Source organism: Chiloscyllium plagiosum, chromosome 3 (assembly GCF_004010195.1).
Source record: "Chiloscyllium plagiosum isolate BGI_BamShark_2017 chromosome 3, ASM401019v2, whole genome shotgun sequence".
NCBI classification, from domain to species: Eukaryota; Metazoa; Chordata; class Chondrichthyes; order Orectolobiformes; family Hemiscylliidae; genus Chiloscyllium; species Chiloscyllium plagiosum.
In genome coordinates, this window is record NC_057712.1 from 125,796,610 (window position 1) to 125,809,627 (window position 13,018).

The 13,018-nt window shown below is 44.5% G+C and overlaps 1 protein-coding gene across 3 annotated transcripts in view; it reads right to left on the reverse strand.

Annotated features, from left to right (window-relative positions):
• mrps18a (mitochondrial ribosomal protein S18A) overlaps window positions 1–13,018 on the reverse strand; it is an 89,912-nt gene that overhangs the window by 5,068 nt on the left and 71,826 nt on the right. Inside the window, exon 6 of one of the 3 annotated variants that reach the window (XM_043687259.1) lies at window positions 2,169–3,791. The exons of the other annotated variants lie outside the window; for them this stretch is intronic. Within the exon in view, the coding sequence (XP_043543194.1) occupies window positions 3,749–3,791 (43 nt within the window). The 3' untranslated portion in view covers window positions 2,169–3,748. Of the gene's footprint in view, window positions 1–2,168; window positions 3,792–13,018 lie in introns of those variants that run through there. 3 annotated transcript variants of the gene reach the window in all.

The following is a 13,018-nucleotide window of genomic DNA, read 5'->3' on the forward strand; positions in this document are numbered from 1 at the left end:
CAAATCTGTACAAATTCCTCTCATTCCTGCCGAACTAATATTAGAATCACAGAATGATACAGATTAAAAGCTCATTCAGCTCAGCTTTTTAGTGGCAGCTCTTTTAAGGTGCTGTCCAAATCGCCTTAAACTTTTGCCTTTTTCCGGAGGGTCCGCAAATTTCATCTTTTCATGCAGTTATCCAAATCCCTTCTGAAAATCATTATTTCATCTGCTTTCCCTACCCTTTCAGGCAGTGCACTCCAGATCACAATGACTCACTGTTTCAAAATACGTCACTGCAGCAACTTGCAAGGCAGAAATGAAGTTAGGGCACATTGCAAAGTATGTAGATGACATCAGAAAATTACAAAGGGATATTGATGGAATAGGTGACTGAGCAAAACTGTGGCAGATAGACTTCAGTGTAAGCAAGTGAGAGGTTGTCAAATTTTAGAACAAAGAACGATAGATTAGGGTACTTTCTAGACGGTATGGAGTTAAGTACAATGCATTCCCAAAGAGACTTGGGGGTTCAAGTGCAAAGATCTTTAAAATGCTGTAAGCAGGTGCAAAAAATAATGAAGAAAGCTAATGGAATGCTGGCCTTTACATCTAGATAACAGGAGTACAAAGATGCTGAAGTTATACAAAATCCCTGTTAGACCCTCTGTGGGAGGACTGTGGGCACATCTGGGCACCACATCTTAGCAAGGTCTTGGAGAGGGAACAACATAGGTTTACAAAACAGATACCTGGGTTAAATCATGACAAGAGATTATGCAGATTCGGCCTTTTTGTTTTCCTCTATAATTTAGAAGGCCAAGGGATATTCTGATTAAAGTCCAAGATATTAACAAGAAAAGACAGTGTAAATAAAAATAAACTTTTCCACTCGTTGTGCACTCTCAAACTAGGGGCCATAATCTAAAGGTTAGGACCAGACCATTCAGGAGAGATGTTAGGAAGCACTCCTGCACACAAACAGGTTAGATGTTTGGAACTCTTTCCACAAATGGCAGTTGATGCTGGATCTGTTGTTAACACAAAAAAATTCAACTCAGATTAAAATTGAAGTAAAGGTATTAAGAGATATGGCACAAAGGCAGGGATATGGAGCTAGGGCACAGATCAGCCATGATCCTACTGAACAGGAGAACAAGCTCGAGGGGCCGAATGGCCTACGTGCCTGTGTTCCTACATCAGTTTCTCCTCAAATTTTGACAATTGCCTTGAATCAGTAGCTTCTTGTTAATCGATCCCCAAAAAACAAATCCACCTGCACCAATCTTCCAATCTTCTCAGCTCTACCAAGGACAAAACCATGCGTATTCGGAAGCATCACAAAGTAAATAGTACTAACTTGGAGGAGAAGTTTGTAAAATGGTGCAATATTAACTCTTTTAAACTGATTTTATTTTAAATTCACTCACAAATGTGGGTGTGGCTGGCTGGACCAGCATTTCTTGCCCACCCTGAGCTGAGAAGGTGGTAACGAGCTGCCTTCATGAACTGCTGCACTCCATTTGTTGGAGGCACATATAAAAGGCCAATAGGAAAAAACTCACATGGTTCTGACTCAGTGAGTCTGAAGGAACGGCGATACATTTCCAAGTCAGAATGGTGAGTGGCTTGGAGGGAAACTTGCAGGTGATGGTGGGTCACTCAGCCCGAAACATTTCTCTCCATAGATGCTACCAGACCTGCTGAGCTTTTCCTGCAATTTCTGTTTGTTTGTGAAAGAACTAGCTCTGGCTTTTAGGAGAAAGTCAGTTAATGAAATTGTTTCTGTGAAGACTTGGGATGTGGACATGAAAATAACAACTAACGGCAAGTATTGAGGAATCAAATTTGAATTGGAGGGAACAGTGTAACTGAAGTAGTTGTCAAGGTACACATAACTTTCTGAGGTGGCATAATTGTATCGTAGGAAGAAATCCTAGAATTTGCAGTGTGAAAACTGGCCTTTATTTTAAGGTGAGTAGAATTGATGGTAATCATTTGCTAATGATTATGATAGGTGCTGGAAAAGCACTGCAGGTCATGCAACATCCAAGAAGCAGGAGAGTTTGATGTTTCAGGCAGGAAGGGCTTACCTGACCGGCTGTCCTTTCCCAGCACCACACACTCTCGACTCTGATCTCCAGCATCTGCAGTCCTCACTTTCTCCTAATGATTATGATTGTCCACTCAGGAAATTCTGTGTCACTGACCATGGTTCGGTGGGCCCTTGTGTGGCTGATGAGCCTGATCTTAGAGCCACATCTCTGACCACATTTAGCAGGTGTTTCCAGGAGGTAAAAGTGGTCCTTGGTCATGAGGTAGTTGCCGTTCTTTGCTCCAATTCCTTTTCCTCTTCCTCCTCCTGATGAGTGTTCGCAAAGAATTCAGAGCTTCCTCCAATCAGTTTCTTCTGAATGAGGGGCTCCCACACATTGACATCTAAGTTGTATTTCTTGTGGGAAACCTCAGGGTGTCTTCAAAATCTTTCCTTTGTCCTTCTTTCATTCGAGTGCCTGTCTTGAGTTGATGATGATGATTTGCTTTGGTAGTGGGAACTTGGGCATCCTGAGCACGTGGCTGGTCACAATCATGGCCTGGATGCGATGCTGATAGCTGCTTCAAGGACTCGCCTGTCTGCCCAGCAGATGGAGAATCTGATGTTCCTTCTCAAGGGTCTTGAGGCACCATTGACATGTATTCAAAATTTCAGAGCCGTACAGAAGAGTATGAAGATGAAGATGACAGTAACCTCTGCTGCTACAATGTGAAACTCCTCGCTGGAATCTCCTCTACCCCAGGAATCTTTCCTTCCACATGTCGAAGGATGACTTCAGTTTCTGCCAGACAATGTGGGATCATCCGTGCTGATGACTGTTTCATCATTTAAGGAGTTCTTTGATGTATTCTCTCCATCAAAGCTGATGGTCCCTCTGTCTCTGTAAAGAGTACCATCCTTACTCCTCACAGGGTTTAAGGCCAGGGTGGGGGAGAGAGTTGGGTCCGAAAGTTGCCTTGGTGGCACTGAAGACACCGGAGTTTCATATCTGTCATCAAGGAAATGCAGCTCTTTAGCTTTCTCAGTCCACCATTGGTTTCTCATCTAATCTCTCTCTCTCTCTCCTCTGGCTCGCTGGTAATATTGTTTTGCCAGGTATGGAGAGCCTTCCTCTACCTGTTGATGAGGTCTTGGATGAGGTGGTCATTCTTGTTGAGTTGATAAAATGTGGGGCTGGAAAAAGCACAACGAGTTTGAGTCGCATCAGAAGGGCAGGAGAGTCGACATTTCGGGCAAGACCCTTCATCAAGATTGTGGGTGGGGGAAGGGGGCTGAGAGATAAATAGAGGGGTGGGGGTGGTGCTAGGGGAAAAGTAGGTGGGATGGCGACGGGTGGATACAGGTAGGAGGTGAATAAGATTGGTCAGTGCAAAGGGTAGAGTGGAAAGGAAGATGGACAGGTTAGGTCAGACCAGGGGTTTCCTGGGTTTTTTCACAGCTTGAGATGATGGTTGTCTTCAGCACTTTCCAGATTTCCTCTGCTCAATTAAAATGATCTCTTTGGGGAGATCTTGGTGGAGACATTGTTCATGAGTCTGCTTAGCTCCTGAAGCTGCTCAACATTGAGCGTTTTCTGAATTGTTTCCTCATCTTTAGCTGCTTCTGATGGTATTTGATGAGCTGTGGTGTGTCCAGCAGTCCTCTGCACTGGTGTTCCCTTCGATAATGAGGACGTCCTTTTGGTCTTGGGATTGAATGCTGACAGGTCGATCATGCTCCAGGGTTTTGATCATGGGTACTTCCAGGAAGAGGACTGGAGTACAAAAATGGGAAAGTTTTGCTAAAACAATACAAGCCACTGGTAAGACCACAGCTGGAATACTGTGAACAGTTGAGGTCCCCTTATCTAAGGAAGGATATCCTAGCACTGCAGGCAGTCCAGAAAAGATTCACTAGTTTGAGTATTGTTGGGGGGGGGGGGGGGTTAAACGAGGAGAAGTTGGGCCTGTACAGACTGGAAATTAGAAGAATGAGAGGTGATCTTATTGTAACGTACAAGATTCTTTGAGGGCTCAACACAGTCAACATGGAGACGTCTCCCCTTGAGAGAGAGTCTACGACCAGTGGGTAGAATCTCAATGTAAGAGGTCACTCAGTGAGGACACAGAGGAGGAGGATTTTTTTTCTCTCTCAGAGGGTAGAGATTCTGTGAAATCCCTCACCCCACAGGCTTGTCAAAGCTGGATCATTAAGTTAATCAAGGCTCACAGATTTGTTTTAATTAGAGAGAAACAAGGGTTATGGGGAAAAGGCAGGAAAACCTTGCAGTGAGAATTAGCAGTTTGGTCATGATTTCACTGAATGGCCTATCTGCTCCAAAGCCTTCTGGCCTTATAGAAAGCAAGTGACTTAATCCATCGTGTCTACACCAGCAGCTAAGTAGCCACCCAGCCTACTATCACTTCAGTTGTATATCCAAGGTTACAAGGTTTCTATCTTTCAGGCTGAATTCTAGATCCTCACCACCCTGAGACTGAAGGGAATTCCTCTACAAACTTGTCTAAGTGTCTTCATTCTTACCCCATGCCACTGATGTAGATCCCTCAAACAATAGGAAGACAGCCTCCTTTGCCACTCTATCTGGACCCCTCATAAGTAAATCCAATTCAATTAGGTTTTTTGGTCATCCCTTTTTAATTCCAAAGAAAACCACCCTGTCCTATCCAAACTTTCTTTACAATTGAAATCCTTTAGGCAAGGCGACATTGTAGTAAATCTCCTCTGTACCTTGTCTGGCACATTCACATCTTCCCTTTAGCACACACTGACCCAGTACTGCACAAATTACTCCAGATGTGACCAGTTTTATACCGTTCCAACATTATTACCTTTCTTCTTCCAATTTTCCAGCTCTTGGGTAATAACAGCAGATAGGCAAAAGTGAGGACTGCAGATGCTGGAGATCAGAGTCAAGGTTCGAGTGGAGCTGGAAAAGCACAGTAGGTCAGGCAGCATCCGAGGAGCAGGAAAATCAACGTTTCGGGCAGAAGCCCTTCATCAGGAATCATTTCGAATGAAGGGCTTTTGCCCGAAACGTCGATTTTCCTGCTCCTCAGATGCTGCCTGACCTGCTGTGCTTTTCCAGCACCACTCTAATAATAACAGCAAATGTCCATAGATCCTCTGATCTCCTAGCTACATGTCCAGCCACTTTCTATTAAAATGCACTCCAAGGTCTCTCTGCTCCTCCACAATTTTCGATACCTACTGACTACATCCCCACCACCCACTAGACTCACCCAACTAATCCACGGACATTTTCCTGCAATCAGAGCTTTATTCTTCACTATCAACCATGGTCACTCTTTTTTTGTGCTGTCTGGGAACTTCTAATTCATATCCAATATATTCAAGACCAACTCGTTGACCAAATGTCACAGAAAGTAAGGAACCTCATACTTAGGCTATTTTCCCTCAGGTTGTCAGTCACAGAAACACCCACTGACCATTTACCTTTGGTTTGTGGTCACAAGCTAATTTGATTCCAACTTTGGCTTGGATTTATTCTTACGCTCAGCCTGGCTTGTGGGAAAATCCATCCACAAAAACAATGCACTCATCAACCCACTTTGTTACCTCCTCCAAAGTTCCAATCAGGTTAGTGTTAAGACTGTAACAGGAGGAATGCTGTGATAATCAAGCCACACTACTGACAAGGTGCATCATTGATACGTAGGATGTAGGTCATAGGTCATAAGACATAGGACGCAAGATGTAGAACGTTAGAGCACAGTACAAGCCCTTCGGCCCTCAATGTTGCGCCGACCTGTGAAAACAGTCCATCTAACTTGCACTGTTCCATTATTATCCATATGTAGGTCCAATGCCGTTAACGTCAGCGAGTTTACTACTGTTGCTGGCAGGCCGTTCCATGCCTCTACTACTCTGAGTAAAGAAACTACCTCTGGTATCTGTCCTGAATCTATCACCCCTCAATCTAAAGCTATGTCCCCTCGTGTTAGCCTTCATCATCCGAGGAAAAAGGCTCTCACTGTCCACCCTAACAAACCCTCTGATTATCTTACATGTCTTGATTAAGTATAAAAGCAAAATACTTTGGATATTGGAAATCCAAAACCAACATTGAGAACACTGGAGAAACTCAGGTCTCAGAGCACCTGTGGAGTGAGAAATGGAATTAATGTTGAACCTGATAATGACACTTGTTCAGAACTCCTGGGGACAGAACAGGATTTCCCTTCCCATAACTGACTGTTTTACTTCATGTGCTCTCAACGGTGATGCTGCAGGCTTGAAATGGGGAAGCAATCCATTTATCACTATCAATCTCCCTCCCAGATCAGCAGGTCATGACTAAAACCCTCAAACCTGTCGTGCAACGTTCGCAGCATTCACTTTTCTACCCTAGGCAAGCTAACTGTGTTTGACCTGAAAGTAGTGAGCTGTTCTCACTAAGGAAACAAATCTGTTACCAAGCTGACAGGAGAATCTGCCCTTCGCTTTGCCTCATACAGCGGCCTTCCTATGGTGCTCCAGTGAGAACTGGCAGTCCCATTGCTCCAGGTCACTAAATGACCCTTTCCCCTTTCCAAGACCCGGAAACCACAGAAAGCAGCTTGAGACTGCACTGAAGTTAATCTCTGAGGAAGAGAGATTCCACAGAACAATAAACAGTTTTGCATTTTTCTTTTCTTGCCATGTTTTAAGAACTCACTGATATTTTCCCAAACTGAGCTGATAGTATGTTTAGTCACCGTGTTAAATGTACTGGAAAACACTTTTTCAAATCATTCACTTCAGGAAACAGCAACCTTTCCACTTCCCTGAACTTAGCTGCTCTTAAATACTGGCTGGGCGAGACACTTAGTTCCTGCCTCAGCCCATCACATCTCTCCCAATTCACTTGGAACAGAAAATTAGAGATTTCCCTTTAGAAAGGGTCATTCTCAGATGGCTCGAAGATCATTGATGAGAGCAGCACTTATTGTCCATCTCCCTAGCTGCCCTTAAGATGATGATGGTGAGCGAGCTTCTCCAGCCCCTGCAGTCCATGTGATGATAAGTGTTCCCACAGTCTCTGGTTAGGAAAGGAGTTCTAGGAGGTCTTAGTTAACAACAGTGACATTCTTGGTACAAGTCGGAACTAGATCATGGAGACAGCAGTGTTTTCAAATACCCACTGTCCTTGTCCTGTAAAGAAGCAGAGGTCTTGGGTCTGATGATGATTCAAGGAGTTCTTGCTCTGATGGTCTCCCAAAGGCAGTTAGCTCTGACAGGGCCCAGGCCCACTCACTGATCATCCTCTGGCTCTTACCCAAGAGCCCAGTTATAATGCAGTGCCAACAGATCAGCAGCTGTCAAGGTTGTGTCACAGTGGAGTCCGAACTTGCTCTCCAAACGTCTCCCATCCAATACCCAGATATACCTAATTCAGTGAGGATGCATCAGTGGGAACCAGCAACAGAAACCCTGGTGGATGCCTGTACTCCATAGCCTAGGTGCAAGATGATCTATTATCCTGTTCCCACTGACCATGGCAGGCCAGTTAGTTGAATACAGATGACAGGTTGAACCTTAGCTCCACATTAGCTGGTAGCTTTAAACATTGGGTCTAGTTAAAATCAGAGACTTTGGCACATCAGGATGTTAGTCAGTAAGAAAGTTGATCATGTCCACTTCTATATTACAAACAGGCAGAGAAAGCCTCACTTTAGCTTCTCATCTGACACAGTAATTGGGAATTCAATGCTCCCTGATTATTGCACCAAAGTGCCAGTCCAGATCATGGCAAGTCATGGTGAGGGGTTTGAACTCTCTGCCTTTTGGCTTAGCCATAACTTGCATTCACTTGGAATCTTTAACATCATAGAGCCAATCCTTCCGCTACAGTCAACCTCCTGACTTTGACTACCCAAAAAGGACAAGGAAAGCAGACTGTCTAAGTACCACCAACTGCTAGTTCCGGCCCAAGCCCCACACTTTGGAACGATATCATTGGGTCCTTCACTGCTGCAGGGTCAAAATCCTGGAACTCCCTCCCTCACACCACTCTGGCTGTGCCTGGCCATCTCGGACTGGACTGATCCAACGCAGCAACCAACAGCCAGCTTCTCAGGGGCAATTAGGGATGGGCAATAAACAACTAGCCTAGGTCAACGACACCAACAGCCTACAATTGTACAAACATAACCGGGATGGCACCATGAGTGGTTAGCACTGCTGCCTCACAGCCCCACGGACCTGGGTTCAATTCCCAACTCGGGCGACTGTCTGTGTGGAGTTTGCACATTCTCCCCGTGTCCCCAGGGGTTTCCTCTGGGTGCTCCGGTTTCCTCCCACAGTCCAAAGATATTCAGGTCAGGTGAATTGGCCATAGCATTCAGGGATGTTTAGCTTAGGTGCATTAGTTAGGGGACATGGAGAGAAATAGGGTAAGAGAATGGGTCTGGTGGGTTACCCTTCAGAGGGTCGGAGGACTTGTTGGGCCAAATGGCCTGTTTCCACACTGTAGGGATTCTATTCTATAAAGCTTAATACACATCTTGCACAAAAGATATGACCCGACTAAGATTGGCAAATGCAACTTTCCAATGCTACTAATCTTCCACATGTGACTGCATCCTAAATTCAATGCTCCAAAGACTGTCCCTGTTGGAAAGGGATGGGCACGGCCAGAAGTTACTAACACGCGCATTCACGGCATTTGGTTTTGCTTCTAATTCTGCAAAAAGGTTGGATCAGCAATTCAACTTCTAATCACAAGGCTGTGAGGCTCCAAAGCACTCCAGTTGTAAAGATCAGCAAGGGCTCGGATTGGTTTTGGGCTGTAACATGCACAAGGGTACTAGGCTGACGTCAAACAGCAAAACGGAAGGTTGACTGCTTTACAAAAGTAAGCACGTTCCAGCAAGAACATGCTGAAAGGGGTACTAAGAAAGCACATCAATGAGCTGCCTCACACCATTCGTGGCTGCTGACATATTTCTCAAAACTGCTGACGAAAACACACAGTTGTGTGAATACTTCAGGCAGGGATGAGAGACAATCCTGAAATCCATCTTCCAGATGGGCTCCTCTGAGCCAGTGCATGTATCTCCAGTTCCTGACTGCGCCCCAGCATGGCCAAGGCAATAGTGCTTCTGAATGAACAGCGTTAGAGTTTCACGGAGGAGGAACCCTAAACACAGCTAATGTGACGATATGGCAGACAGAAAGCCCTATGCTGTAGGAGTCGATGTAAAGCAATGTATCCTATGTGTAAAAGTTAGGAAGCTTGCAGATTTCTGAAAAGCCAGCAGTTGTGGTCAGCTTTAGCCTATATGGAGTGAAGAGGGTGGAGATGGGAACAATGGGCTGAACATTCCCACTTTTTGGCAGGGTTTTCCAAGTGTATTTCACAGTATCCAGTCTGTCACCAGCCATAGGTGACTTCTCTCACACTATTTCCTGTTTATCATTGCATTACTGGTCTCTGCATTTGCCTCAGGTAATCAATGTCAGAACTTGCCAACGGTCATGCTATTAGTGCCATATTTAAACATCAGCTCCAACGTACTTCAGACACTAAGCCAGGAACTGCTGGAGCAGAATTGATGGGCTGAACGGCCTACTTCTGTTCCTCTGTCTTATGGACTTAAGAGTCAGGAGGGGAGTTACTTGCTGCAGAATTTTGAGACTTTGACCTGTTCTTGTAGCTGCAGCATTCATTAAGCTAGTCCAGTTCAGATTCCAGATAGTGGTAACCCTGTGGGATATTGATATTGGGAGGGGTGGGGTGGGGTTGGAATTCAGCAATGATAATGCCATTGAATTACCACTATCTCCACAGGGTTGATCATTCTGTATGAAATTTTTTTTAGATTAGATTACTTACAGTGTGAAAACAGGCCCTTCAGCCCAACAAGTCCAAACCGACCCTCTGAAGAGCAACCCACCCAGACCCATTCCCCTACATTTACCCCTTCACCTAACACTACAGGCAATTTAGCCTGGCCAATTCACCTAACCTGCACATCTTTGGACTGTGGGAGGAAACTGGAGTACCTGGAGGAAACCCACACAGACACGGGGAGAATGTGCAAACTCCACACAGACAGTTGCCCAAGGCGGGAATTGAACCCGGGTCTCTGGTGCTGTCAGGCAGCAGTGCTAACCACTGTGCCACCGTGCCGCCCAAAATGCTCCTGATAAAACTGCTTAACTTGCCATTTCCTGTAGTCACGATCCTTTGATCTAGTCTCATAGTATAAATTTTACTCGTTTCTACAATTCTTATACCAGCAGTATTGAGCAATTTAGAATACAGACTGCAGTGGTATGTTTGAAAGGTACTGCAATGAGACACCACCAGAAACTTCACAAGGGGTAAAGGATTTTTTAACTGGGGAGGGGTTACAGGAAGCAAATCAACCTGCTCCCCATTTCCCCAAGGTTCTTCCCTAAGCAGCAGTGTCGAATGAACTTCACATCCTAAGATTACCCAAACCTCTCGTAATGAATTAACCACCACATATTAGAGACCCCCAACAGGACTAAAGTCACACACAAAAGAACTTCATTACCTCAACTACTTGCCCATTTCCTCACAACAGATCAGTGACATGCAGCTTTACAAACATCTGCCACCGTCATTCACATCAGCCTGGGCTTGACCACAGGCTCATTTCCAGAATATGCAAGCACAGTTCAAGTGCATGAAAACATTGGTGCCTGAAAAAAAATCACTCTGACTTCTACCTCTCTGTCCCCCCTTCACCCGCACCTTCCCCCAAAACTGAGGATCAAGCCACCATCACACTCAGCAAAAACCAAAACAGTACAGCACAGGAACAGGCCCTTCAGTCTTCCAAGCCAACACTGACATATTTTGCACTTCCACACTTACAGGATCCTTATCTATCTATTCCCTTCCTTTTCTTGTATTCGTCCAGGTGCCTCTTGAATATAGTCTTTGCTTCCACTATCTCCTCTGGCACTGCATTCCAGGCACTCACCACCACATGCCTTGCACATATCTTTTAAACTCCGCCCCCCCCCTTCACAACTTGAACCCGTGTCCCCTAGTAATTGACCCCTCCGCCCTGGGAAAAACCTCATACTTTCCATTCCATCCATGTTATTCAGTCTTTTGAGCTTCTATCTCTACCTCCTGCATGCCACTGAAAACAAACCCCAGTCTATCCAGCTAAAATCTCCCATACCGGGCAACATCCTGGTCAACCTCTTCTGTACCTTCCCCAAAGCATCCACATCCTTCTGGTAGTGTGGTGACCAGAACTGTACACAATATTCCAAGTATGGCCTAACTAAAGTTCTATAAAGCTACAGCATTACTTGTCTATCCTTATGGGCCTGGTGCAGGAAAGTGGGACTAATGTAAGTAATAGTGTCTTTTTCTCAGTACAGACTTGATGGGCCAAAAGGCCACCTCTGTACTGCATGATTCAATGAACTGTTATTCAACTCTTCCAATCAACTGACTAGGGTCTTTGCATTTCATCATACATGTCAATGACTTAATTAAAGCAGACACTTCTACATCTAAATGGGAGGTGATGATGTAGCGGAAATATAATTGGACTCATAATCCAAAGGGGCAATCTAATTCCAGGTATTTGCAGGATGATTGGTCCTTTTGAGCCTTATTCACTTAGATGGTGTTCAGCTTGTATCTGAACGCCACCTTCATACACTCTCTCTCCATGCCTTATTTCCTTAAGTGGAGGATACATTACAAGAGGTCACAATCTGAAAATTAGAGTTAGGCCATTGGGGAGTTCAACTAGTACAACGTTTTGCACACGAAACCTATTTGTCACACGCAACTCTGTCCTCCAAAGTCTGTGGATGCTGCGTGCATTGAAAACTTTAAGACATAACTAGCTTTTTGTTAGGGAAGCAAATTAATGGATTATGGGGTAAAAGCAGGTCCACAAAATTGGTGTACAGATAAACAGTAGATAGAAGTCTCGAAGTCTGAAGAATCTATATACATTCCTATCTCTCTACATTCCTCAAACATGAGCCAAAGATCAGACCCACACGGTAACTGTCACCTGTGAATCAGAGGATTTTAGGATTGAACCATGATATAACTTGCTCACACAGTCTGGCTGATAATTCAGTCGATTAACAGATGCCCAGACCATCATATTTCCCTTGACTATAGCATCATAGTCTAGTCATACATAGGTGATTGCTGCAGTAATTCCATGCTTGCAGATTTACATGACAATCAGTGTGGTTTGTTTAAAATAATGCTATTTGAGATGAGCTGGTAACATGCCACATAAAAAGAAATTCTTTCTTTAAAGTGTCAACTAACCATCTGTATTGCAGCATAGCAGGATGGAGCAAACTTTCTCATCAGGCTTCCCCCCACTATGGTTTATACCATTGCTGGGAAAAGAGTGCTCATTCTGTCTCTCCTGATCACAAAAGCATACTTCCTATTGGATTAACAGTGTGATTCCCCTACTGCAGAGTTTTCTGCACTGCTTGAATTCACTACTTGGGCAACGGGTTTTTGTGGCTCACATCTGCTGGCTTCAGACTTGATCCCAAGTTCGGTCCAAAGAATTTCACAGAAAAAGAACATGCCATTCAACCAACTGGCCCACAGTGGGTGACTCGACCTGGAGTTGGTTGTACCATCACTATATTTTGCAACAATATTGCATTACTTCAAATGCCAGTGACAAAATTTGGAAACATGGTAAACAGTAAGAACAATGGCAGATCTGGCGGATGCAGCCAAAGAGATTATGTTTCATGCCCAGGGTGTAAACTGACAAGAGATGGCAATAAAAACTGAGGGGCTCAATTCTACAGAGGGTAGGGTACCCAGGTGTCTGCAGGTAGTAAGTAAAGCTGAGAAGGCTGTTATTAAATGGGATCCCAGGCTTTAAGAACAGAACTAAACAGTACAAAAACAGGAGGGTCCAGAAACAGGAGATTGTGGCAGGTCCTTATAAACATTGAGTAGGTCCCAGCTGGAATATCAAAGACAATTTCTGAACA